Consider the following 27,876-nt stretch of genomic DNA (forward strand, 5'->3'; position numbering starts at 1 on the left):
CTAAACACATGCCAGATTCCTCTTTATCTGTTTATCTTATGTTGCAACATACCCCCAATTTTTCTCTTAAATGTACAGCTATGCATGAGAGAACTGAATGCTGTTTATCTACCTGGGACATTTTAGCTTCATGATATCAGCCCCCTTTTATTTCTCTCATTGCCTGTCATTTTTCCTTTGTTGCAGTCTTTAATATTTTATTCATCCTAAAACCATTTACTGTACCACTTTGGCCTTTTATCAAGCAATCCAAAAGTTTACCTCTGCACAGGGCAGCTAGTAATTTTAAACCAAAAGTTACTACTTTCCCATCTCTGGGAATGGTATAATCAGCTACAAAACAAGGTTTCAAGATAGTTTTGCCCAAGCTGGTGTTTTTAAACAGATGAAGTTGAGAAGTTCCTCAGTTTCTCCAGAGTTGTGTTTTCAGAGTAGTCAGTTTGTTTTTCGACTTGAGGGGTTGTGGTCCTAGCATATTAAGTTGAAGTTCAAATATCTCTTGGGTTTAAATCCAGAGAGATTTAGAATGGCTGTGTTGTGGAGTTCTAGGTTAGCCTGGAAAGTTAGTATGAAATCCATGTTTGTCTGACATCTGAGTGGAATTATTAAAGCCAGGGACATTTAGTGCTCCTAGATGTGACTTTCTGCCCATCTCACCTGTCCCACAATGTCCTTGTGATTCGGAGAGTTTCCAGGACTCCCCGTCGGCCACTGAAATTTATGGTAAGAGTTGATGGGAAGAGACCCGCTGCGGGGGAGGAAGCCTCTCAGGGAGCGGTGAGTCCATGCGGGTTAGTGGGCAGCCTGGGTAGGGGCATTCAGTGAGGGTGAACTGTGGCGGGGGTGTGAGGAATCCGGGGATTACTGGGTGCGGGAGAATGCGGGGCCAGGGACGGAGCTAATAGGTAGGACAGACTGGGGCCCAGGAAGCAGGGAACTGCCGAGACGCGCGGCCGAGCGGAGCCTGGGCTGGGAGGGGGCGGTCGTTTGGGGGCCGGGCCCCGGGGAGAGGGAGGGGCGGGGCACGCTGTGGGATGGAGGCGCGGCTACCTGCCTGTTGCCTAGTTGGAGGCCTCGAGCTGATAGGGGGAGCTGTGGGCCTGGCGGTCCCGACGCCGCGGGCGCTTAGGTGGGACCGCGCGTGCGCGCGGAGCGGCGGAGGTATGCTGGGGTCCGCGCAGAGCCCGAGCTGAGACTGAGGACGGGGGCCGAGGCGCCGCCCATTGTCCCGCCCCCCGGGGCCGCCCATTGTGCCGTGACGCTTGCACCGCCCTCGCGGCCTGGCGGGGGAGGGGCGACCCGCGCCGCAGCCAGCGTCGCCGCCATGGATCTAGGTGGGTGTTCGGCTCCCCTCGGCCCGCGTGGGCCGCGTTCCGCAACCGGCGACCAGGCAGTGCTGAGCGGGCCCGGGCTGAGGGAGACCTCCGGGACGGGGAGGGGGTTGGGAGGGCGGGGGTGTCCTGGAGACCGGGGGTCGGGGGGCCAGGCTCCAGCCCGCCGCCCTTTCGCTCGCCTCTTGTCGGCTCCAGGCCCCTTTCCACGTGAAGGGGCCAACGGATGTGAAGTTAGCGTTCGCGAGAGTGGACAGTTTCGGGCACGTGCTTTGGAAAAGGCCGGGCTCCGGCGGCGCCCCGGGGAATCCCGTATCCCCAACCATCTCATTTATTGAACGTCTACTAAGTTCTTGAGCAAGCGTCTGACGCTCTTGAGGTCCTCGTGGATAAACGGGGATGATGATACCGTATCAGCCTCACAGAGTTTGGGGGAGTTTTCACTGAGATCACGTGTGTACAGTGTCGAGTCCGGTTCCTTGGGCAGGGCTAGCGTTCTTCAGACCAGCAGTTGTGGGCACGGGTTGCAGCAGCCGAGGTGGCACGTGCGTCTTGATTCTCCAGATGCCAGGTCTGGGAGAAGGGAGGGGAGAGCTGGTATAAATCGGCTTCTCCTTGCCCAGCCTCCCCCGCTGCTGGATGTGCTCTTAAGGGCATAAGACCAAGAGGCTGTTCTGGGACAGCTGGGGTGAGGCTCCCCAAGATGTGCCAGTATTAGTAGGCTGTTGAGAAATGTTCTGGTCCCTGTCCCCAGCCAGCTCGTCCGTGGTGGAAGGGTAGAGTTGGAAGAGTTTGGAGCCCTGCAGCTGTGGTGATCTCTGTCCCAGCTCACCGCTTTGTAGTTCTTACAACCTGAGCAAATTGTTTTGAGTCTTAATGTTTCCATCTCTAAAACAGGAATGGTCCTCAAAAGGTTGATCTGACGATGAAAAGATACGCATACCAACTAGCACAGTGCCTGGTACAGAGTAAGCGCTTAAACATAAGGAGCGGGCACTCACAAGCGCCAGTTAACCATTCGTGATAAAACACTTGGGATTCGCCCAGCCATTAACTGCTTCTGGGACTTACTCCTTCAGGTGTCATGAGTATATACTTACTGTCTCTGGAAGGTGGGTCTCGGGGGCCAAACATCTCAGCTGAGCAGGTAGAGCAATAAAATTAAATTTACAGAGTCAGAAGGGAGCCTTTTGGGGGGCCCTGGGAGAGCAGCCTGAACCAGAAAGAAGGGCCAGAACCCCCAGGGAGACCTCTCAGCAACCTGGCTCTTCCTGGGAGTCTGCCTCAGCCACTGGGCACCAACATGGATCGCCTTCACCAGTGGGTTGCACAGGAGTGCTGTTCCCGATGGAAGGGGCAGGAGAGTCTCCTGGCCCATGAAAATGGGGAAGTTGTGTTCTTGGGGGCCTGAGGGACTGAGGAAGGGGCCCTGGGAAAGGGGAGAGGAGTCAGGAACATTGAAGAGTGAGCAATGTTTGTACGATGATTTAGTTTCTGGGCCAAAGGAAATATACCTAAGAAAGACCTATGTCCTGTTTCTGAGCTGGAGGAGGCAAAGAATAGGGACAAGATTCTGGTCCTGGCAACAGTGGAAAGGTTTGGGAGAACCAGCGTTTATCGAGCACTTAGGCTCTTTGTAGCCTGATTCTTAATTGTTATATCTTACTTAACCCTCAACAGCCCTGGGAGATGGGATTGGAAGCCAACAGTGGGTGTGGACCCAATGCCAAGAGCTTGACTATATGTATTAGTTGATCCTGACGGTCATAATGTGAAGTCTGTATTATCCCCACATATGCAGAACGGAAGTTCAGAGAAGTAATCTGTCCAAGATCCCACCACTTTTAAATGGCTGAGCTAGGATTTAAACCCATGTCTAATTAAACATCCCAAGATGCCCTCCTTGCTAAGTCTATGTCAACTCAGGGCTCACTGAAGAAGGACTTTTCTGAATCTAGTACAGTATTTTTTTCTATCTACTTCTTGGCTTCTACCAGAGAACCAGGACCATTAGTAGCTTATTCTCTTTGATGGAAAGAGCTGTGGGAATTGACCTGTTTCCCCAAAAGGCAGAACGTTTGAAATCTGTTTCCAAGACAAGGCTTTAAGAGAAAAAAGAGAAGCAGGGCTTGTCTGAGTGCTGCTGTGCAGGCAGTCCTGGTCCATGCCCTTCCTAGTCTGTATCGTTACTTAGAAGCCCTTCTTCCCCAAATCTTCTGCAGGCCCGTCCTTTGCTGGAGGGCCTTGCCTCTGGGCAGGCTCCTCCCTGAGTCACATTTCAAGGTTGACTTTCCTCCTGAGCTTCAGCCCCCGTGTTTCCATTGCTGGAGGACGTTTCTACCTTAATGTTCTACCTCAAACTCCAAATGACCAAAACGTATCAGTGTTCCTTCCAAGCACATCTCTCGTCTTCCCTGTTTGCAGTAGTGCCCATTGTCTTCCCAGTTCCAGGCTAGAGAGCTTGGGAGTCCTTTTTTATTCCTCAGGTTAATCCTTTGACTTCAGCTCTGCAGCAGGTCCTAGAACCATCCCTTCTTCCCCCTCTCCCACTGATTTCATTCAGAACCCTTTTCATCTCTAACCCTAATAATGACAGCCCGCTGACCAACTGCTGCCTCTCCCTCTAACCTCTGCTTGCTGTTCTGAAAATTTTTCACCACATTCTATCCTATTGGACTTCTGTCTGTGCAGGACCTTTGAATATCTGTGAAGAAATGACTGTTCTGCATGGGGGCTTCTTGCTGGCCGAGCAGCTGTTCCGCCCCAAAACACTGGCAGAATTGACCAAGTCTGACTGGGAGCATGTCGGGCGGCCGATTGTGGAGGCTCTGAGGGAGATCTCCTCTGCCGCGGCCTGCTCCCAGCCCTTCGCCTGGAAGAAGAAAGCTCTGATCATCATCTGGGCCAAGGCTCTGCAGCCCTACCCTATCACGCCTTCTGACACTGAAACCCTGTGGCAGGAAGATGTGTTCTTCTCCGTGGGCAACATGATTCCCACCATCAATCACACGGTGCTCTTTGAGCTGCTCAAGTCCCTGGAAGCTTCCGGACTCTTTATCCAGCTCCTGATGGCCTTGCCCACCACTGTCTGCCGTGCAGAACTAGAGCGCTTTCTGGAGCACATGACTATCGACACTTCTTCAAAGGATGTGGCCTTCTTCCTCGACGTCTGGTGGGAAATGATGAAGCACAAGGGCAATCAGCAGGACCCCCTGCTCTCCCAGTTCCGGACACTGGCCCATAAGTACCTGTCCTCTTCAGATGAGTTCTCCCACCCTCCAAAGAGGTTTAAGTCCGACCCGGATGTGTGTCCTACCATGCCGCTGCTGGCCATGCTGCTCACTGGGCTGAAGCAAATCCAGGATAGGATCCGGTGCCCTGGGATGAGGTGCTGCGCCTTGGCCAACTTGGCTGACATGCTGACCGTGTTTGCACTGATGGAGGACGACCCCCAGGAAGTGTCCGCCACTGTGTATCTAGACAAACTGGCCACGGTGATCTCCGTGTGGAACTCGGACACCCAGAACCCATATCACCAGCAGGCACTGGCAGAGAAGGTGAAGGAGGCAGAGCGGGACATCAGCCTGACCTCACTGGCCAGGCTGCCGAGCGAGACGATCCTCGTGGGGTTCGAGTCCCTGCGCAGCCTGCTGCGGGAGTGGCGGGAGGAGCTGCAGGCCACGCTCAGCGGCAGCCAGGGGACGAGCTACGACAGCTACCGGCTGTGCGACAGCCTGACCTCCTTCAGCCAGCACCTGAAGCTCTACCTGGACACCACTAGCCTGTCCAAGGAAGAGAGGCAGGTGGCCTCTGAGCTGGCGGAGTGCGTGGGGGACTTCCTGAGGGACACGAACAGGGTGCTGAAGAACAAGGGCTTCGAGAAGGACATCACTGCCTCCATCGCCATGGCCATCATCGAGCAGAAGATGGACCGGCACATGGAAATGTGCTACATTTTCGCTTCTGAGAGGAAGTGGGCCTTCTCGGATGAGTGGCTGGCCTGCCTGGCCAACAGCCGGGCTCTCTTCCGAGAGCCTGGCCTGGTGTTAAAGCTGCTGGAAGCAGTGATGGACGTCAGCGCGAGAGACAGGGCTGTCCCCAGACCCCAGATCAAACAGGTCATCGACTTGATCCTGGAGTGTCATGCACACCTCTCGCTGCCAGATAAAAATAAAGTCCTCTTGGGCGTCCTGCTCTCCTGGGGGCGCAAGGGCCTCTCTGAGAAGTTGTTGGGTCACTTGGAGGGGTTTCAGGAAGACCTCAACACGACTTTTAACCAGCTCGCGCAGAGCGCTTCTGAACAGGGCTTGGCCAAGGCCATCGCTTCTGTGGCCCGCCTAGTCATTCTGCACCCGGAGAGCACGGTGAAGAAAGTGTGCAGCATGGCCGTGGTCAACCTTGGCACCCACAGGTTCCTGGCTCAGATTCTCACCGCCTTCCCCGCCCTCAGGTTCACGGAAGAGCAGGGTCCAAATCCCTCCGCCACGTTCGTGGCGTCCTGCCTCAAAGAAACAGTCTGGACGAAGTTCTCTACACCCAGGGAAGAGAAGCAGTTTCTGGAGCTCCTGAGATGCCTGGTGAGTCCTGTGAAGCCCCAAGGGATTCCAGTCGCTGCTCTTCTCGAGCCAGATGAGGTGCTAAAGGAATTCGTCCTGCCTTTCCTGATGCTCGATGTCAAAGAGGTGGACCTCAGTCTGAGGATCTTCATCCAGACTCTGGAAGCAAACACATGTCTAGAGGAATACTGGCTGCAGACCTGCTCTCCGTTCCCACTCATCTTCAGCCTGTGCCAGCTCCTGGATGGCTTCAGCAGATACTGGCAGCTCCCCAGGGAGAAGCGCTGCCTCCCCCTGGACGGGAAGGACCTGGTGATCCACATCCTGGAGCGCCTCTGTGAGGTGGTGTCGGCTAACGCCGAGACCTTCTCCCCGGACACCTGGGTCAAGTCCCTGTCCTGGCTCCACCGGAAGCTGGAGCTGCTGGACTGGACTGTGGGCCTGAGGCTGCAGAGCTTCTTTGGGGGCCACTTCAAGTGTGAGGTGCCAGCCACGCTCTTCGAGATCTGTAAGCTTTCTGAGGACAAGTGGACCTGCCAGGCCCACCCCAGGTATGGGCCCGGCACGGGCCTCCTGGCCTGGATGGAGTGCTCCTCCATCTCCAGCGGCATCTCTGAGCAGATGCTCGCCCTGCTGGTGGTGGATGTGGGCAACCCTGAGGAGGTCAGGTTGTTCAGCAAGGGCTTCCTGGTGGCCCTGGTGCAGCTCATGCCGTGGTGCAGCCCCCAGGAGTGGCAGTGCCTTCACCAGCTGACCAGGAGACTGTTGGAGATGCAGCTCCTGCATGTCCCCTACAGCCTGGAGTATATTCAGTTTGTCCCTCTGCTCAACCTGAAGCCCTTTGCCCAGGAGCTCCAACTCTCCGTACTCTTGCTGAGAGCTTTCCAGTTTCTCTGCAGCCAGAGTTGCCATAACTGGCTCCCTGTGGAAGGCTGGAGCCATGTGGTCAAGCTCCTCTGCAACAGCCTGACCAACCTCCTGGACTCCGTTCGGTTGACACAGTCAGTTGGCCCTGGGGCCCAAGGACAAGAGCAGGACCTGACCCAGGAAACCCTGTTTTTTTACACCCAGGTGTTCTGTCACGTTCTGCACATCATGGCCATGCTCCACCAGGAGGTGTGTGAACCACTGTATGTTTTGGCCTTGGAGATCCTCACCTGCTACGAAACCCTGAGCAAGACCAACCCTTCGGTCAGCTCCTTGCTCCAGAAAGTAAATGAGCAGCACTTCTTAAAGTCCATCGCCGAGAACGTTAGCCCCGAGGAGCGGCGCCAGACCCTCCTGCAGAAGATCAGCAACTTCTGACCTTCGTGGGTCAGAAAACAGCTGGGCCTCAACTTGGCCGGGTCTACGGGGGCTACAGCTGAAAAACACAAATGTTTCGGTTATGTGAAATTGTACACAAGCCCAAAAATCTGACAACACTGTAAAGAAAATAGTTTCTTAGGTATTTGTAACATACAAATTGTAATAAAATTCTCTTTTGAGTTTTATCTTGCCTCTTTTGAGACTTTCTTATCAATAGTCTAGGCTCATCAGTACACTCTGAAATTGGGCTCAGCCGGTCTTGAAGATCAAGTCAAGCCGGGAGGAACACGTTCATCACTGGACTTCTCCACCCTAGAATTTGGCAAATAAGTCTAAAGGTGAAACCACCCAAGTGGACAGATGACAAGGTACGTGTGTTCTGTTGCACTGAAACTCTCTTTAAGAGTCATTTCGCAGTATCTTGGAAAGGGCAGGAACTAGGAAAAGGACTCTTTTCTGCTACCAATTGGCCATGTGATTTGTGTGCCCACAAGGCCTGCAACCAGTGTAAAAGGAGAGGGTTGGACCAAGAACATTAAATGTTGGGTGGGTGGGAGGGAGGTCAGTGACCTCAGGAAAATGGGTCTCTTCTGAATCGAGGACATCTGCCCCACAGTGTTAACTCTGTCCATTCAGTGGATCTCAAAGGGGCTGTGCTGATACTGTCTGGTAACCACAGCAGAGACGTGTTTAAAGGATGGGTGTAATTATCTTCTGCCTGGGTGGGTTGTCGTGGGTTGGTTGGTTGGTTTTTCTGTTTGCTTTATTTATCTATCGGGTCTTAGTGTGGCAAGTGGGCTCCTTAGTCGTGACTTGCCGGCTGTTTTAGTTGCGGCATGCGAACTCAGTTGTGACATGCATGTGGGATCTAGATCCCCGGCCAGGGATCGAACCCGGGCCCCCTGCACTGGGAGCATGGCGTCTTAACCACCGCACCACCAGGGAAGTCCCGGTTGTCACCGTTTTGAAGAACATGTGGGAGCAGGGAATGGTGTGTGCAAATGCGTGCCCAGGATATATTCCAGAACCATGAGGACTCGTTAGTGAAGTGTTTAATTGGGAGGCAAGGAAGGACAGCTCCATACCCCCCATCACAGTAAGGCAGTATTCAAGTTCCTTCCCCGCCACCTAAAGTGGGCTGGCTCTGTCTGCGGCCTACAATTGGGTTTCCAGCCTCCTGACTCCTAATTGGGATTCACCTGGGAAGAGAAGAAAGGGCCTAAAGTTACGTGACCGCTTGGCTAGAACTCTAGAACTCTGCAGTGTACTCCTGGCACCGTGAATTACGGAAACATGTTAGAGTGAGGTATGAGCTAGGCTCTGCTGGAGGCTGAACGCGTTCACACACCCCCTTCCCCTGCAACAGCCCACCTCTGCCAGTTACACGGAGAAGAACACAGGACAGAAACAATAGCACACAGCAGCCATTCAAGTTGGTCACAGGACAGGTCTTACCAGAAGTCGGCATGGGTATATTTCACAAATGAGAATAAGTTCGAAAATATTAGTGCAATTTAGTCACCACAGGGGTGATTTATAAAGATATACTGATAGTAAACAAAACGGTAAAAAAAAAAATTAACAGCATTTTGTTTTTTAAATGGCACCCATTAAAGACTGAAATAGTCAAAATTTGAGACACTGTTACACACTCAGTACTTTAAAAGTTCACAGACAACAGTGAATTAAAAGGCACTTTAAAAAATCTAGTTTTTCACTACTGCTTGGGAAAAAACTTCACGGTAGCAGTTTCTAAAACCCATCCTTGTCGTTCAGGAACAATTAGTGTTGGCACCAGAGGATCCTATCTGTAAATGGTGGGTGAAGGAGTCAGTCCACAGAACATAATTTGGCCAGGGCTGACTTGCACTCTTGCTCTCCAGCTTTCTGTGGCTAAATGGCAGTTAAGTCAGATAGGAACAGACTTTGGACCACAAGCTCTGGCTTATCAGGAGGCAGTCTAGATGAGACATCTCATGGTTTCAAATACAGCAGTCCGTTCTGCTTCATGGGAAAAGGACAGTGTCAAGGAGTGGGGTTACCCAGAGAATAGCTCGGTAGCCATCATTTCACTTTACCCCTATAGTTTTTAATAAGAGCATCCTGTGTGTGTGGATATGGGGAAAGCTGGGCTTGAGGGACATGCTAAAAAGGGAATAGTATCTGTGACTGTTGACAGCAAGCTCACAAGTTTGACACTGGTCTAACCAAGTCAGCCTGCAGAGGTGCTGACCTGTTGGCCTTCCTACCTACTCAGGTGCTTCAGGTTCCCATCCCTGCCACCTACCCCACCCCGCCAGTGAGACTTCTGACCAGACGTCGGTAGACAGGAGAATTCAATGTTGGCACATGGATGAAAGGATGAGGCAAAGGACCAACAGGTTATCTAGTAAACAATAAAAAAACTACCTACCCAAAACGATTTTCCCAGGCCAACATCACAAGAAAAGAACCAAGTCATCACTTGCTTCTGCTGGCCCAGTATGTGTGGACACTCCCTGAGTGGCTGGAAAGGTGGGGAGCCGCCAATACGAAGAGCAGGCAGGTGCCCAGCTCCTTATCTCCTTGGTCCACCTATCTCCACACCCCGTGCTTCTACCTCCAGAGCCCTTGAGATAAGACCCAGGGAAGGATCCTTGGGCTTCGCATTAAAACCACCTTGCTGCCAGTGGAGGTCTGAGGGGATCCAATAGTTGTTACTAAGAAAAAAGTGCTTTTGCAAAAGGGGCAGGTTAGAAGCGGGAGGTGATTGATAGGAATATTCTTTAGAAAAACTCAAATCCCTCTGCTTATCAATACCCAAAAGGCTGAGGCCACCCAGGGCACAATCTGCAGTTTGGTCCACGGGAATACTGAGTGGAGGAGGCGCCCTCACTGCCTGACTCATGGAGCAATTAACCATCCTTTTTGGCTGGGGGAGCATCAAAGAGCCGGGCTGCCTTCTTGCACAGCAGAGAGAACCAGTAGATCTGGGGAGCGATGAGGAAGGCGTTGGCCACATTGCAGTAGAAAGGAATGTGGAACGGCACTTGGAGCAGGCTCAGTCCCTGCTGCTGGCCATAGGACCAGTACATGAAGGGGAAAAGGAGGATCCGACATAAGAAGAAGGTGGTCAGCGTGAGGATTCCGTTCACCTTGTACAGCAGGGTGTGCTGCTGCTTTAGCTGCAAAAGAGGGAAGGAGAACACAGGGTCACTTTCAGGGAATGACTAGCCTGAGTCCCACAACGGACAGGCCAAGCGTCTCCTCTTCCGACACTTGTAGAAAAGATGATTGAGCACTGCCGTATTTGTAGATGCATAGAGCCTCACGTTGTTTCCAACAGTGATGTGAAATTTGATCTAAGCCACCCAGCTGACAGGAGCACAGGAATGGTGGGTTAGAGAAACTCTGTGGCCAGGAAAAATATATACGAAGAACTGGATCAAATTTGAATCAAATGTACAATTTTTCAATCCCACTGGCTCGAAAGACCAACTGACCTTTAAGTCTGTTCAAGGGTCTCCTACCCCACTATTGGTAGCACTAAAGGAGTTTCTCCAAACCCTCCTAATCTGCCAAGGAGAAGCAGAGTCTGTTCCCTCGGCACTCTTTCTGCCACTCCTTTCATACGTGCCTGAATCAGAACTCTGCCCAGCGACACAAACGGAGTACTCAGTTCTGCCGTGAAGATGCAGCCAACAAAGAAGTCCCCAAGCTCTCCCCTAAGCCTCTGCAGAGGAAAAGAGGAAAAAGGGAAATAAGCAATGGAGGTTAAGGAACCACCGGAAGGAAAGTTCTAACTAGGGCTATTGAAAAGGGTAACCCTGAGCAACATGCAGGGAAATGGAAGTGCTAAACGGGCCAGTGCAGACCAGTTCACACTGTGCGGCCTCCATAGCAGTGGCGGTTGGAATCCTCATGGTCCAGAGGCAACTGCATCACACACTGAGCTTTCTCTAGAATTTCAGTGTCAGCCAGAAGGAACTCTGCAGCCCACTTTTGGGTATCCAACTTAGTCATGCCAAGGGCACTTAAGCCAGTTCAGTTCCACGAAATATGCACCAGGCCCCATGCCTGATGTTAGGGTCCCAACACAATCAAGAGAGACTTATTAAAGAATGTCATGCACTCTACCTCGCCTTTTATCCTTTCAAGAAAGCAGTACAGGGAATTCCCCGGCGGCCGAGTGCTTGGGACTCGGCACTTTCGCTGCTGTGGCCCAGCTTCGATCCCTGGCTGGGGAACTAAGATCCCACAAGCCACGAGGCGCGGCCAAAAAAAGAAAGCAAGCAAGCAGTATTGGGATAGCAGTTCTGTCTCTTAGTACCACCGAGTGAGGTACGTAAACTCATAGAGCCCCAGTTTCTTCATCTATGGTATAGGGCTAATAATTTCTAATTATCATTTCTAATTATTTCTAATAATTTCTAATCATTATTAGAAAGCAACAAATTTTTTTTTAAGATTTTTTTTTTTGATGTAGACCATTTTTAAAGTTTTTATTGAATTTGTCACAATATTGCTTCTGTTTTATGTTTTGGTTTTTTGGCCGTGAAGCATGTGGGATCTTAGCTCCCCGACCAGGGATCGAACCCGCACCCCCTGCGTTGGAAGGCGAAGTCCTAACCACTGGACCCCCAGGGAAGTCCCCAAGCTACAAGTTTTTAAATCAAGCACCTGTCACCTGGTAGGCACTTGGGAATTACTAGTCTCCCCTCTGCATTCCCATTTCTCTTCCTTGTTGGGTGAGTTTTTTTAATGGGGAAAAATGGATCTGGGGAGAAATTATAAGGCTGTTTGCTTTGAGAGTCTATGCTTTTGTGACATCAGAATAATGCAAACAGCCCTCTCTGGGCACTATCAGAGCAAATAACCAGTTGATAGAGCTACTCTCATTTCTTTAAAACAATTTTTATGTTGTTTTGTATTATATATTGGTTTTATATTGTATGAACTAAAGGCAGAACCTTTGCCAAACGCTCGGGTATCACAGAGGGCTGGGGGATTGCCAGTAAAGAGGATCGCAGACATTTCAGATTTAATTCCTTTCTATACTGTGGCAGCAGCTGGCAGGAGGGCAGTGGGGGCAGCAGGAAAGGGGAAGAAAAGGGGGCAGTCAGACGGTTGAGACACCCAGTTCAACAGGAGAAACGAGTGGCTGAACCTACTGGTGCCTGTCCTGGGGGGCCATTACCTGTGCGACCGGCACAAGGACAAACAGAATAACTGCGTGGTGCGTGATCATGAGGCGGTTTTTACTGAGGAAGTTTCGAAAAATGGTGAGGGTATGTTTGCTGCTCCGGTCCCCGGTTCGGTACCATTCACAGAGGTACATGGCGTAGGAGTCATAGATCATGTATGGAATCAAAAACCAGACATACTCTCGGGCAAGCCAGTGCCTGAAAGAAAGCATATGGGTGGTCCAAGAAGTAATTATGGATATCAGTTATGAAGGCTCATAGCCAGCCTCTTCTTAAACACATCTGCATCAGCTTTGTACTTCATCAGCTGTTTTTACTCCAGATACTTTACAATGAACATGCTGAAGCTGACAAGGAGAGTGAACAACTTTCTCTAAATTACAGGGCAAACTCATAAGTGTCAAAGGTAGAAAGCAAGGATGCACTCAGCACCATGTGTTTCAGTGACTTGCCGTCACTATTTGCCTGGTTTAGCTACTCATTTGTAATGGATTTTCTGGTACTTTGTGATATAAGCTGACTTTGATACAGATATCTCTACCAGTGATTCAACAGACCCACCAAGAAACAGGTTTGGAAAGTGACCCAAATCCCAAACCCAGTATTTCCAGTTTAACCTACTCAGTTGCTCAATAGTTGGGACACTACTCTTGCATCTGTTTGCAACCTCACTCTAGGGAGTTTCCAGGAAGTAACCCTGGCCACTTTCTCTACAATACTATGGCTAAACCCAGTTTCACTCATTAAGAAAAATATCTCTGGAAACGAGCCCAGAGCTCAAGGACTACCTTACAGTAAATAGATACCAAAAGAGAAGCTAAGACAAAAGACAATGTTCCCATTTACTTGTCCAAAGGGGTTGAATCAATATTTGCTGAGTCAAAATGATAGTTTATCACTGTCCCAGAGCAGATTAGAAAGGAAGTCTCTACAATTTCCAAAATTTTGTTCCCCAAATAGTCACTCTACAGAAAATATACATGAAAAAAAAAATTCTAAATTGAAATTATGTACTATCCTGGGAAGGATTAGACTAAGTCAGCAAAGTTTTATCAAGCGCCCATGTGTTAGGTAGAAGAAACCATTTAGTTTTATGGTTCTCAAACTACCTGAACATCAGAATCGCCTGCAGTGCTTATAAAGGGCTCCAAGCCTCAGAGACTACACATGGTGTGCCCAGGACCTCAAATCTGTATTTTTAACCTTTTCTTCATTTAACCTAAGGAGCCAGTCCACTGAACTGCAACATTGGGAATATAGAGTGCCATTCACATTTCTGTTCCTGAATGATTCCACACTTACCACAGCAAAACTAAATAATGAGTAAGCAGTGAAATAGGCAAACAAGTAATGGCAAACTTAATATACATTCAGGTAAATTAATTAGCCAAGTTCCAATGAGGCAAAAAGATGCAATATTTATTCTACTGCCCATCTGTGGTCTCCATCGCTTTCTTGAAGCAATTCCAAAGTAAAACAACTATGAAGAGCTATTAAAACCTCATCTGGGGCTTCCCTGGTGGCGCAGTGGTTAAGAATCCGCCTGCCAATGCAGGGGACACGGGTTCGAGCCCTGGTCCGGGAAGATCCCACATGCCGCGGAGCAACTAGGCCTGTGCGCCACAACTGCTGAGCCTGTGCTCTAGAGCCCACGTGCCACAACTACTGAAGCCCGTGTGCCACAACTGCTGAAGCCCGCGTGCCTAGAGCCTGTGCTCTGCAACGAGAGAAGCCACCACAATGAGAAGCCTGCGCCCCGCAACAAAGAGTAGCCCCCCCTCACTGCAACTAGAGAAAGCCCGCGTGCAGCAGCGAAGACCCAATGCAGCCGAAAATTAAATAAATGAATAAATAAATAAATTTATAAAAACTCATCTGAAATATAACTGACCTCTCCCCTTGAGTGGAGCCTAGGGTTTTAAAATTTTGCACACAGTACCAATTCAATAAGATGCGAAATTGTGGCTGTTAGTTGAATTCCCTGAAGACTTACCAGCAAGCGATCTGGATTATAATCTTACCTAGCACTAGCCTGGACCTTAACTTTTTTTATAAAATGAAGATAATTAAAAAAAAAAAAGATAATAATCCTTGTCTTACTTTCCTGACAAAGTTATTGTGAAGATTAGAAAGTTAAAAGTATGAGAGTACTTTTATTATTATTTTTGGCCACACCACGCAGCTTGTGGGATCTTAGTTCCCAGACCAGGGATTGAACCCAGGTCCTCAGCAGTCAGAGCGGAGTCCTAACCACTGGACCGCCAGGTTCCTCTCAGTTCCCACTGAGAGTCCTTTTAAATGTAAAAAGTATCAGCACTTACTTAAATCTAAGTGCTAAGATCCCGCAAGACAGCGGTGTGGCCAAAAAAAAAAAAAAAGGAAGCGCTTACATTGAGAAATTGCCTAGAGCTGTGTGACTCTCAGCCCTTGTACAGATCTGGGTCTCTTTAAGGAGCTGATGATACCCCTGGCCCCGCACCACACCCTGCAGATAATTTGGGAAGATTCATAGACACCCCCTCCTACCTACAGACATTCTATATGAAGGCCTAAAATTAAAAGACATAGAATAGAAAAATATTTGGATGTACAGACTATAAACCCCAAAAAGCTTTTTTTTTTTTTTTTTTTCAGATGATTAGGTGCCTTTAGAGCATCCTTGTGCATCCATGTAAGTTGAGGGCACAGAAGGTGGTGTCTGTCTCTATTTTGCAAGCAGAGGATGAATCTAAGGCATAAAGATATACAAAAGGAGGACCCTAAAAGCCAAACTTAGATTTGCTACCATGCTCAAGCCACTAAGACACATGGCTTCTGAGGGGAGAACACAACCATGCTACAGAATTGAAAGTTAATTGTGTGCACATCTCTTCCTGAAATGTGTAGCAGCTGCCTGCTGTTTGCCCTCAAGTGCCGTGGGGCTGCATTTGTCTTAGCTTAATCTCTGCAAAGGAGGCAGGTTTCAAGTTTGACCTGACAAACTGGGGTCAGTGAGGGAGCTTGCTGCACCATCAGAAAATGCTCAATTAAAATAAAAATTGAACCCAGCTGAGAAAATGCTGTTAGTCTTTGGTGTATGCAATCAAAGTCACTTGACCTATCTTCTCTCAGCATCTACAATTCATCGCCAATAACTGGTTTTCTCTAAAAAAAAAAAAAAAAAAAGGCAAAAGAAAAGCACGAAAATCGTGATGACAGGGTTAATCCCAAATAAGAGCCAGGCACTAAATTTGCAGGCCACAGTGAGATAGATGCCCCTCTCAGGCTCCCCTCCCATTCCATTCCCAACAGGTGAAAACCAGGACACTTAACAGAGTCAACATGAGAGAGGGATCAGGAAAGGCTATTAACTTTCCCTGCACATATGACAATTGCTCTTCAACTTAACTGTGAGGAGGAAAGGGTGATTCTAGGAAGACAGGTGAAAAGGATGGCTTTAAAAGGGGGTGGGGGGCACACCACTGTTACCCAGGTCTAAATACTATACAAAGTAGACCAGCCTGGTCGCTATGATTTGTTTCACTGAATGCACATTTCCTGTCCTGCCTGTGGACTGAACTTTCACACCCATTCGAGTCAGTTTTCTGAAAGCTCCAGAAAACTCTTCATCACCTTCATCTTTCAGAGGAAAGACAAGAGCAGTATTTGTACGGAAAGGGGTGGTGGATTTGTTCCTTTCCATAGCAGGGCTCTGCTAACCACACATCCTATCTTGGCCAATGAATGCTCCACAGCAGAACCCCAGGGAGATCATTTAAAAGAACCAAAAGTCATTTTGAATGATTTTCACATTTATCTATCGCATAAAGAACTTGGATCGTTGGACCACACTGTCCTCTAACACGCCACCTTAAATCAGACTCAGGCTCTGTCATGCCCTAGCATTTCTTCAGCTTACTTTGTCCTAAGCTGGCGATGCTGAAGGAGGTGAGGAGAGGAGGAGGGAACTAGTTATGGTGCCCAAGTTTCACCCATTAATCAGCTGCCTGACGGCACATGCTGATAAAGAACTAGGACCTGTGAGCCACTCAAATGCGGAAGCTTCGAAAAAGTTCAGCGCCGTGATGTGTGTAGCTTTCACCTGGCATTGGATGTTACCTGTCGGTGATCACGTGGCTACAGGAGCGGATGATGATGATCCCAGACCCGGTGGCCAACACAGCCTGCACTGAAGAAACCAGCCTAACGTACGACAGAAAAGAGAAAAGGGGGGAGGGGGGACGGGAAGCGTGCTCAGTCCAGTCCCATGGACAGCATGAAGCCAGAACTCTTCAACCTGACTTCCCCAGGCCGCCAGGGCGCCGAGGAAAACGGTAGGGCCGCCGCCGCGCTCCCGACTCCCAAAGCAGCTGGCAGATGTCAGCAGCAGGGAGACGTCCCTCCCGGTCCTCATCAGCGTGGGCAGCCCCCCACCCTCCAGCCTGCTCCCGCTCCACCCTCCTCCGCCTCCCTCCCTCCGGGGGCAGGCTGCACAGGGTCCTCGGAGCGCTCCGGCCCGCGCCGTGGACTGGGCGAGGACCCGGGAGGCGGCCCCCTCGCTTCCTGTCGCCCCCCTTTTCCGCCCTGGGCTCGGCGTTGGGCGGGCGCAGCCGGGGCGCGTGGCCGGGCGGCGGCGCGGCCTCGCCCCGTACCTGGTGCTGATCAGCACGCAGTCGTTGTGGGTCCAGGCGGGCCGCGCGCGCCGCAGCCCCCAGGTGCAGAGCACGAAGAGCCCCGGGAAGAAGAGCGAGCCCCAGGCCAGCGGCAGCAGCATGGGTGCTCGGGCTCGGCCGCCTAGCTTGGCGCCCTCGGCGTGGCTCGGTCGGCTCCGCGCGCGCGGCTCCGGGACTGACGCGGCCCGCCCGCCCCTATTTCTACCCTCCGCCCCCCGCCCAGGCCCCGGCCCCGGCCCCGGCCCGCCGCGACTCCGGCAGCCGCCGGGCGCTGGTCCCGAGCCCGCGGCGCCACTCCCCGCGTGACCAGGCCGCGGACCGCGATAGGAGCGGGCCGGCCGGGCGGGGCGGGGTCTCGCCGCCACCGCCCCTGGGCCCCGAGGCTTCTCCTGGTTTCCCGGCCGGCGAGTAGGCGGCAGCGGGAGTTGCTGCCCGCCGGGCCGCGAGTGAGCGGACGCTGCGCCTCCGACCAGCGGCGCGCGAGTGGCCGCCGCCGGGCCGAGGCCGTGGAGGAAGCGCCGAGGCTCTCGGGGCTTCTGTTCCGTCACCGCGGACGCCTCCCCCTCCCTCGGGGACCCGCCTGGCTGACGAACTGCCCCGCACCTGCCCACCGGGCGAGACGGGCGGGTGGGCGAGGCCCCGAGGGGGCCAGGTAGGAAAAGGCTCCGGGTCTAGACCCCCGACTAGTAGGGTGGGGTGAGCCCGCGGGGCAGGGGCGTGGCCCGGCGCAAAACAGGGCGGTGGGCGTCTCTCCCGGCGAAGGAAGGAGAGGGCGGGTGGACTTGAGGCCGTCTGCCCGCCTGACTTATCTATGAAGCACTCTCGCTTCCAAGTGGGAGGCTTAAGGAAATGGTCTTTCTGCCGGCCAGAGATGGCTTTTCCACGTCCTGCCAACCGCCGAAATTTCTCCAGAGGAGCATCGATCCAGCAGTTCCTCTCTCCAGCCACACATCGAGGTGGAATCTCACGGCTGCAGGCTTTCCGTGGTACTGCAGTTCTGTCTCTAGGCTTTGGGTCAAGATGCTGTCCCGTCTTGGTGACTGTTTCGTTGTTGTTGTTGACAGCGTCGTCCTTACTTCAAAGTTCTCGGGCCAAATGCCCTGAACTTGGGTGGGCGAAATCGAATCATTTTCACTCAGCACCAGTCACATGGCACCAATACAGTAACTTCAGTATTACTGGCTTCTCTTCTCTTGGGACTTGCCAGAGTTTTACTTTGGTCTGTATCTTCCTCAGCTTACAAATGTGGGGGGAAAGACAATTCATTTATGTCTACAGCAATTGAAAGGTACTGTGCATCTCTTCAAATCACCATCATGCAAAATGCTAACCAAAGCCCCATAAGAGTACTTTGGAGCAGCTGGGCTCAGCCTCCCTGGGCCAGTTTCCTCATTTGTGAAATGAAGAAGCTGAATTACAAGTTCTCTTAGGTTCTTCCAGCTCAAAATTCTTAAGATTCTACGACTTTTATAAGGTTTATTAGGTTATAAGGATTATTTCTTTAAATGTCAATTAAATTTCTCTAACATGGCAGTTGCTGGTGTAGAAGCCGATGTAAACACAGCTTTTAACGTCTTCGTATATGTAGTTAAGGTGAGGGATTTAGGAAGCAACATTAAGGAAGCAGAAAACCCAAAGAAAAGTCTGATATTTCTTCCACTTAGGGCAACATCTCTAACTCCCAAATGCACCGGTAACACCCTTGGTGAAATAAGAAAGATACTTCAATTTGGTAGCAAGATATCTGGCAAATAAAAAGCTTTCTGTACATTCACATTTGCATGAGGGTAAAGGACAGCTATCTTCCATTCTCTCCAGAACAACAAATCCTTCTGCATTGCAATTTCTACTCCCTACCCCTTTATCCCAGTCACCTCCAGCTCCAGCTTTTCCAGAGAGGGACAAGTGGTCACAAGTCCTCCCTGCCTTCTCTTCTTAAAGGGATCAGCAACGTGCATCAAGGATGCCAGTACTTTCCAGTGATGGGAATCAATCTACTCCCTATGCAAGAAGTCGTTTGTACAGCTCTTAAGGAGTCTATGAAATGAAAACAAAACAACAGATGTTTCATGCATAGAAAATAACCAGTAAAATCAGTTTCCAACACCATGCTCATGAAGTCACCAAAATGTTTAGGTTGAATCACCAGAAGGGCAACAAGCATAAAGTGAGCCCTGGCTTTTCAAGTGGGCAAACGATAAAGTCAAAAAGCATCAAGCTTTTTTTTTACACAAACTTCTACTCACCCTTCAGAAGTCTTCAGTCAAATGTTTCCTCCTGAAAGAAGGTTTCAATTTACCTGTCTCTCCAGGCAGGTTTATAAGTTCATTTTCTAAACTGCCTTTGCATTTGAGTAGTGAGCACGTTGGTTTTTATTTGTATGCGCTTTCCTTGAAACAGGACCATGTCGGGAATCCCCTGGCGGTCCAGTGGTTAGGACTAGGCGCTCTCACTGCCAGGCCCGGGTTCGATCCCTGGTTGGGGAACTAAGATCCTGCATGCCGTTTGGTGCGGCCAAACCCCCCCAAAAAAACAACAAAAAAAACCCCAGAATCTTTTTGTTGTGTTTCCTAAGTTATACCTGGCACATTGCAAGCGCTCAAGAAATGTTTGATACTTTTTAAAGCTAATGCTTATTGAGTACTTACTATGTGCCAGGTACTGGATCCAACATTTTGCATGAGTTATCTCATTGGTTCCTCACGAAAAATCTGTTGTCCTCACTCTGTGTGAGTGAGTGTGTGTCTGCAAAATGAGACCCAAAGCAACTAAAATATTGCTAAGGTCACACTGCTGGTAGCAGAGTTGGGATTTGAATTCAGTATTTTCTGCCTTCAAGGTCAATGTGCTTAATGACTATTCTGCCTTCAAACTTGATAAGCAAGGAGAGAGTACATAATTCTTTTTCACAATGTGGTTTCTGATTAATAACCACTGTTCCTAATTGTTTACCCACAAATATAAATGTGTGGAGTGGAGTTTATGGGCTCTGATGCTGCTATTAACACCATTTTATATTTATATATAACTTTATAATTTTTCAAAGCACTTTACATATATTATCTCACTTGGTTCTCAAAATAACCCAGTGAGGTAGGTGAACATATTGTTTTCATTTTATAGATAAGGAAACTTGGATGCAAATGGTAAACTGAATTGCCACCCTACGAAGTGGCAAGTCTCAAATTAGGACCCTGGACTGCTGATTCATGTTCCAGGGTGATTTCAACTACTTCATGCTGTAGGGTTGGGATTTAAGGAGGTTTTGATTATGCTTCCTTTGTGGGTTTCAGGCGTGAGCTTGGGTTACTGGATGTTAAGACTTATTTACCAAATCAGAGTTACACCCCTTGAATGGGAATTAACAAAGCTCCCAGTTTGGGAGGGCTGTGGTGGGATTTCTAGGTGGTTTCTTCTGCCACTGAGGTATATGATCCTGTTTTTTGGTCCCCATCTCTTCCATTCCTTTAGATCCCAATCTGGATACCATTAGGGGATAAGATACACGACTCTCCCCACGTCTGCTCCCTGGTTTCTCCAACCTTAAATTGAAAATTCCATATTTACTTGTAGAATGCTTTGAGAATACTCAAGTGAATATCATTAAGATATGTGATGTGTGGGCTGCTACCTTGCATCTATCGGAAAAAAGGTTGAGATTCACACATGAAACATCTTCACATCGAGCATCTGAACCGAAAGAGAACTTGGAGGTCTCCATCCACTCATCTACTTTAAAAGTCATAACAGAGAAAATGAAACACTTCTGAAATGAAAATTATTTTGTTTAGAACCTCACTTCCTTTCTGCATTAGGGACAGGTGAAGCAGAAACAGAGCAGGAACAAGGAGAAAAGGAGAAATGAAGTGATGGGAAGAGACATGGAGAGAAAGATACAGCACAGAAAGAAGATCCACCGGAAGAGACTGAGATAGATACAGGGAATAAAAAGGCCAAGATACAGCCTTCAACACAGGAAAATAGGCATAGAGATACGGATCCAGAGACTGGAATTCACAACAAGCGAACAAGAGGAAAAGGGCTGTAAGACGTAGAGAAAGATGAAATGAGGCAGACAAAGAGAAAGAAAGTGATGGCCGTTAATGGAACATCACTCCCTTCGGGCTACCATCAGCAAAAGCCAGACAGCATTTCAAGGAGGCAGCTTGCTCTCAGGACTCAGAGTGTGGCCAGGAGGAAGTTAGCTGCCTTCCTTTTTTTTTCTCTTGTACTTTGCACTCAGTAACAACACCTGATCAACACCTTTCGCTGATACCTGCATTTGTGTTTCCCCTCCAGACTGAATGCTCCTGATGGGCAGGTGGGGCCTATCTATCCAGGAGGCAGCCATGGCATTCAGCTCCAGGGTTAGGAGTAGAGGACCTGAGTGCCCGTTTTGGCTCTGCTACTCAGAAGCTGTGTGACATGGAGAAAACTACCTACCCTTCCCTGTAAATGGGGGTTCCTCTACCTAACTCACAGGGTGGCTGTGAGAATTAGGTGAAATCTTTTCAAAAATACATGTAAACTATATGCAGGGCAGGGACTTCCCTGGTGGTCCAGTGGTTAAGACTCCACGCTTCCACTGCAGGGGGCACAGGTTCGATCCCTGGACCAGGAACTAAGATCCCACATGACACTTGGCGCAGATAAAAAAAAAACAACAAAAAACTATATGCAGGGCAGAGGCCAGGGATTATTGTTCTTTCTCTTGGTATCCCCACAGCACAGTTACTTGCTGGTAAGCTTCTCAATAAACATCTATTGGGTTGAAGATGCCCTAGGCCTGCCTTAGCCAGCTTCCAGACTGCAGCTTCCTCAGTTTTATCCTGGACTATTTGCAATAGCAAACTGTGAGTCCGAGAAGCACAGTCACACCCAAGCACGTGGCTTCTGCAAACAGTGGCCACAGCTGCACACCACAGGAAAGTTTTTGCTTTTGTACACAGTGATAATGATCCCTGTCAATAAAAACCATAATTTACACAAAGAGCTGATTATATAGTGCTTGCCTTTGTGTATTGCTCTATGTTTTTTCAAAGTCCTTTCACAAACGCGTTTCCTTTGCTATAAATGCAAAAATTTGCTTGTTTGCAGATGGCTACACCTAACTAAAAGAGTGAGTCCTACAAGCTTAAAAAGTATTCAAGGACGTTGATCCATTAAGGAAATTATCTTTGAAATGAGTTAGAACGAGCAAATTGCTGTGAACAAATTCATCTGCCTTCCTAAATCATCAGGTCAACAATGTTCAGTGTCTTCATGTCTCATAAGTAATTGCATAAAAGGTTGATTTTGCTTACTTTACTTAACTCATATGATTTCTTTCTTTTTTTTTTTTAGTTTTTTGGTCATAAAAGTAATACTTTAAAAAGTGAAACCTGTGCAATATGAAAAATAATAATCAAATAATGCCACCACTGAGAGATATTACTCTCAGATTATTAACATTTTAGTAGAATTCTTCCCAGTCTTCTTTATATGCATTTATTATATATTTCATTGAGATCATGCTTTAAACTAATTTTTAAAATTTATTTATTTATTTACTTTTGGCTGTGTTAGGTCTTCGTCACTGCTCCTGGGCTTTTTCTAGTTGCGGTGAGTGGGGACTACTCTTTGTTGTGGTGAACAGACTTCTCATTGCGGTGGCTTCTCTTGTTGTGGAGCACGGGCTCTAGGCGCGTGGGCTTCAGTAGTTGTGGCACGTGGGCTCAGTAGTCGTGGCTTGCAGGCTCTAGAGCGCAGGCTCAGTAGTTGTGGCGCACGGGCTTAGTTGCTCTGCGGCATATGGGATCTTCCCGGACCAGGGCTCAAACCCGAGTCCCCTGCATTGGCAGGTGGATTCTTAACCACTGCACCACCAGGGAACTCCCTTTAAATTAATTTTGAATATTAATATTTCACTTACCATAAGCATTTTCAATGTTAAGATTTTCACAAACCTCATTTTTTAACAAGTCAGAAGTGATTTGATATTTGAATTATTGTAGATTATCTTTCAAAGTGTGTTTTCACTGGTTTTGAAAGGAATTCTTGGGGTGAGAGCAGGTTTGTTCATAGACACACCTTGGCACACAAACATAGACAATGCCTTCATCCTTTCTGGTAACTTTATCCTTAAAAATATTAAGATTCTCATCCTTACTAGCATTCTCAGTTTCTGTTTTTAAAGTGGCATCATAATATCTATAGCAACCCAAGCTCCTATTTAAGTATCTAGTTTTTTCTTTTTATAGGCTGAGCTCTATTAACCTATGTAGTAAACTACAGTTATGTAGGCACTTGGTACTTAAGAAATGAATGAAGGAAAAGCATTCCTGTGAAACTAAGTCTGTAGTGTCTTGTGCCATGCACAGTCAATCTCAACGCCAAGAGTTAATTACAGCTCAGCAAGATTGTAGGTGAAAACTTAAATGCCGGAAACTAAGAACAATGCAGAAAACTAGCATTCAAAAAGATACATGCACCCCTATGTTCACAGCAGCACTATTCACAATAGCCAAGGCACGGAAACAACCTAAATGTTCATCGACAGATGAATGGATAAAGAAGATGTGGTACGTATATACAGTGGAATACTACTCAGTCATAAAAAAGAATGAAATAATGCCATTTGCAGCAACATGAATGGATGTAGAGATTATCATACTAAGTGAAGTCAGAAACAGAAAGGAAAATACCATACAACATCACTTATATGTGGAATCTAAAATATGACACAGGGCTTCCCTGGTGGTGCAGTGGTTAAGAAACCGCCTGCCAATGCAGGGGACACAGGTTCGAGCCCTGGTCCAGGAAGATCCCATATGCTGCAGAGCAACTAAGCCCGTGTGCCACAACTACTGAGCCTACGCTCTAGAGCCCACGAGCCGTAACTACTGAGCCCATGTGCCACAACTGCTGAAGTCCACACACCTAGAGCCCGTGCTCTGCAACAAGAGAAGCCACCACAATGAGAAGCCTGCACACTGCAACAAAGAGTAGCCCCCACTCACCACGACTAGAGAAAGCCCACGTGCAGCAACCAAGACCCAACACAGCCAAAAATAAACAAATTAATTAATTATAAATAAATAAATAAAATAAAAATATGACACAAATGAACTTATCTACAAAAGAGACTCACAGACATAGAACAGACTTGTGGTTGCCAGGGAGGAGGGGGACTAGGGGAGGGATGGATTGGGAGTCTGGGATTAGCAGAGGCAAACTATTTTATATAGAATGGATAACAAGGTCCTACTGTATAGCACAAGGAACTATATTCAATATCCTGGATAAACCATAATGGAACAAAATATAAAAAATAATGTATATATATGTATAACTGAATCACTGTTGTATAGCAGAAATTAACACATTGTAAGTTAACTGTACTTCATTAAAAAAAAAAAGAACAATGCAGAGAGAGGTGATTAGTTACAGAGACTTAAAAGTATACTTTGGGAAGGAATCTTCATTATATATAGCAACAAGAACCTCAGCCCCATTGTATATATGTGCCACATCTTCTTTATCCATTCATCTGTTGATGGACACTTAGGTTGCTTCCATGTCCTGGCTATTGTAAATACAGCTGCAATGAAATATTACTCAGCCATAAAAAGGAACAAAACTGAGTTATTTGTAGTGAGGTGGATCGACCTAGAGACTGTCATACAGAGTGAAGTAAGTCAGAAAGAGAAAAAACAAATACCGTATGCTAACACATATATATGGAATCTAAAAAAAAAAAAATGGTCATGAAGAACCTAGGGGCAAGACGGGAATAAAGATGCAGACCTACTAGAGAATGGACTTGAGGACACGGGGAGGGGGAAGGGTAAGCTGGGACAAAGTGAGAGAGTGACATGGACATATATACACTACCAAATGTAAAATAGATAGCTAGTGGGAAGCAGCCACATAGCACAGGGAGATCAGCTCTGTGCTTTGTGACCACCTAGAGGGGTGGGATGGGGAGGGTGGGAGGGAGACACAAGAGGGAGGAGATATGGGGATATATGTATATGTATAGCTGATTCACTTTGTTATACAGCAGAAACTAACACACCATTGTAAAGCAATTAAACTCCAATAAAGATGTTAAAAAAAAAAAGAACCTCAGCCGCAAGCATCCTAGCGCATGCTTATGTGGCACCTGAGTGTCACACTTGTCTGTGACTGACCTCATGAACTATGAATGGTCAGTCTAAAGACTGAATGAACTGTTGAGGTAAGAGCCAGGCTGAAATACATTTGCTCTGCAGACAGAGCAAACTCCCACGTTGCCAGGTAACATGATGGAGCTGCCTAGCAGAGGTCTTATAAGGATTTGGAAGGTTTTAAATAATATTAGTGTAAGATGAAGGGCAGGGAGCACTTGGTAGTCAAGAGTCTGCCACTTTCCTTCTTTTATGTGTTATAAATCCATTGTTTCCTTATGCAGTATCTGTGGCTTGATCGGTTTGTCCTTATATGTTTTCTTCTCCTGTTTAGATAGTAAATACCATGTCCACTCAATCTGATGCTGTTTAACATCTACTATTGTGGTCCTGGCCAATATAGCAGCACACACATTAGCCTTCAAAAAAGATTTTAACATTGAAAAGGGAGAGAAACAACTATCACTATTTTTCAAACAATATGGTAATTTATCAAGAAAAAATAAGAAAATCAACTGAAATATAGAATAAAACAGTTGAGGTAAGGTGGCTGGATACAAAATTGACACACAAAAATAAATGGCTTTTCTATAAGCCAACAAATAACAATTAGAAATGGTAATAGAAAAAGAGGACCATTTACATTTTTTTTGTAATTTATAAAATCACTAGTTTTAGACCTAACAAGAAATATGCAAGACCTATATGAAGACAGCCACAAACCTTTACTGAAAGACATAAAAACCTAAATAAATGGAGAGCATGGCCTAAAAACTCAATATTGTAAACATGTCAACTTTCCCCAAATTGATCTCTAAATTCAATACAATTCCAGTCAAAATCCCAGCGTGTTTTTAATGGACTCCATAAGCTCTTTCTAAAGCTTATGTGGGACTTTCCTGGTGGTCCAGTGGCTAAGACTCTGCACTCCCAGTGCAGGGGGCCTGGGTTTTATCCCTCGTCAGGGAACTAGATCCCACATGCCGCAACTAAGAGTTCATGTGCCGCAACTAAAGATGCCACACGCAGCAACAACGATCCCGCGTGCCGCAACTAAGACCCGGCGCAGCCAAGTACATAAATAAATAATAAAGCCTTCTGTGAATTAGAGAATATGTGCAAGTAAATATTTACAAGACTGATAATATCCAGTGTACATAAAGATATGAGGGTTATAGACACTTTTCAGTGCTGATAGAAGTATAAATATGTATTGCAAGGATTCAGCATTGTTTGTAATAGCAAAGAAAAATTAGGAATGATCTAAATATCCAATAGTGGAATGCAGATCTTCCTCAGCTTATGGTGGTGTTATGTCCTGATAAACTCATGGTAAGTTGAAAATATCATAAGTTGAAAATGCATTTAATACACCCAACCTACTGAACAACATAGCTGAGCCTAGCCCATCTTAATTAAAAGTGCTCAGAACACATACATTAGCCTACATTTGGGCAAAATCATCTAACACAAAGCTTATTTTATAATAAAGTGTTGAACATCTCATGCAATTTATTGAGTACTGTACTGAAAGTGAAAAGCAGAATGGGTAAGTGTAGCAGTTGTTTACCCTCAATTGCCTCGCTGACAGGGAGCTGCAGCTCGCTGCCCCTGCCCGGCATCACAAGAGACTATATTCACCCAGCACACTGCTAGCCCGGGAAAAGATCAAAATTCGAAATTTGAAGCATGGTTTCTACTGAATGCGTATTGCTTTCGCATTATCATAAAGCTGAAAAATTGTAAATTGAACTATCGTAAGTCAAGTGGGAGACCGTCTGACATAAGATATTTTATGGTATGATCAAACTATGGAATGCTACATAGCCTCTAAAAGGAGAGATAGACCAAAATACAGAGAAAGATCTCCAGAACATACTGGAAATTTAAAGGGGAAAGAATAAATCACAACAATAAGTACAGTGAGATGTAACTTACAGTTAAAAAAAAACTATAAATGTGCTTGTACGTATATTGCTACATAATCACGCAAAGAAAGGTTTGGAAGGGGAACACCAGACTAACAGTGTGGGGAGAGAAGTGTGTATGGGCGTGTGTTGGTTTTGTGTCTGTGGAGTGAGGTGAATTAAGAATGACTTTTACATTTTCCTGTGTTGTACAAGTGTATGAGGGTTTTGAAAACTATAGTTAGAAATTTGATAAAGCACACTGCCTTGAAAATTACATGAAAAGGTAATATTTAAAAAAATATGACATTCAGGGACTTCCCTGGTGGTCCAGTGGTTAGGACTCTGCACTCTCACTGCCAAGGGCCCGGGCTCAATCCCTGGTCGTGGAACTAAGATCCTGCAAGCTGTGCAGCATGACCAAAAACAAAAAAAGAAATGACATTCATTTAACATACTTCTGAGGAGTCATCATTTTTTAAAGTGTGAAAGTGTCACATAAGCTGTTGGAAAGTAATGGCTTTGATTTTTATACGTAATGGTGTACCAGGACCTGGCTCAGGTAGGTTAGAGAGGCATTAAGAGCAAAAACACTTGAACATAACAGACTTCGGTGTCATCTTAGCAGGCCAGCACTTAGCCGCCTGACCTTGGCTTCTCACCCTACTGTCCCAGCTACATCAAGAACTATGGAGAAGACTAAGAAATAACATGTATGAGGGACTTCCCTGGTGGCGCAGTGGTTAAGAATCTGCCTGCCAATGCAGGGGACACGGGTTCAAGCCCTGGTCC

The 27,876-nt window shown here is 47.6% G+C and overlaps 2 protein-coding genes across 9 annotated transcripts in view; one reads left to right on the forward strand and one right to left on the reverse strand.

Annotated features, from left to right (window-relative positions):
- GEMIN4 (gem nuclear organelle associated protein 4) lies at positions 1 to 7,380 on the forward strand. 2 transcript variants are annotated; one of them, XM_036835520.1, is made up of 3 exons: positions 1 to 1,334; positions 2,229 to 2,299; positions 4,023 to 7,380. In XM_036835520.1, the coding sequence occupies exons 2-3, from the start codon at positions 2,257 to 2,259 to the stop codon at positions 7,190 to 7,192; spliced, it is 3,213 nt and encodes a 1,070-aa protein (XP_036691415.1). In that variant the 5' UTR covers positions 1 to 1,334; positions 2,229 to 2,256; the 3' UTR covers positions 7,193 to 7,380. The 2 variants fall into 2 exon arrangements, with proteins under 2 accessions (XP_036691415.1, XP_036691416.1); XM_036835521.1 differs by lacking the exon at positions 2,229 to 2,299.
- The window catches only part of TLCD3A (TLC domain containing 3A), a 24,881-nt gene continuing 4,120 nt past the window's right edge, over positions 7,116 to 27,876 (reverse strand). Inside the window, exons 2-7 of one of the 7 annotated variants that reach the window (XR_005017679.1) lie at positions 17,010 to 19,067; positions 16,477 to 16,560; positions 12,372 to 12,576; positions 10,812 to 10,907; positions 9,609 to 10,359; positions 7,116 to 7,250 (exon numbers count right to left, since the gene is read on the reverse strand). Coding sequence is in view for 5 of the 7 variants with exons in the window: in XM_036835527.1 (XP_036691422.1) it covers positions 10,090 to 10,359; positions 10,812 to 10,907; positions 12,372 to 12,576; positions 16,477 to 16,560; positions 17,010 to 17,131 (777 nt within the window). In the remaining 2 variants the exon portion in view is untranslated. Of the gene's footprint in view, positions 7,251 to 8,247; positions 8,395 to 8,646; positions 10,360 to 10,811; positions 10,908 to 12,371; positions 12,577 to 16,459; positions 16,561 to 17,009; positions 19,068 to 27,876 lie in introns of those variants that run through there. The other 6 variants (XM_036835530.1, XR_005017680.1, XM_036835527.1 and 3 more) reach the window with 6 other exon arrangements.

Source organism: Balaenoptera musculus, chromosome 20, assembly GCF_009873245.2.
Source record: "Balaenoptera musculus isolate JJ_BM4_2016_0621 chromosome 20, mBalMus1.pri.v3, whole genome shotgun sequence".
Classification (NCBI taxonomy): Eukaryota; Metazoa; Chordata; class Mammalia; order Artiodactyla; family Balaenopteridae; genus Balaenoptera; species Balaenoptera musculus.

Coding starts and splice junctions, on each gene's coding strand:
- GEMIN4 (XM_036835520.1), top strand. CDS start 2,257: ATGAAAAGATACGCATACCAACTAGCACAGTGCCTGGTACAGA. Junction 2,300..4,022: donor AGCACAGTGCCTGGTACAGA/GTAAGCGCTTAA, acceptor CTGTCTGTGCAG/GACCTTTGAATATCTGTGAA.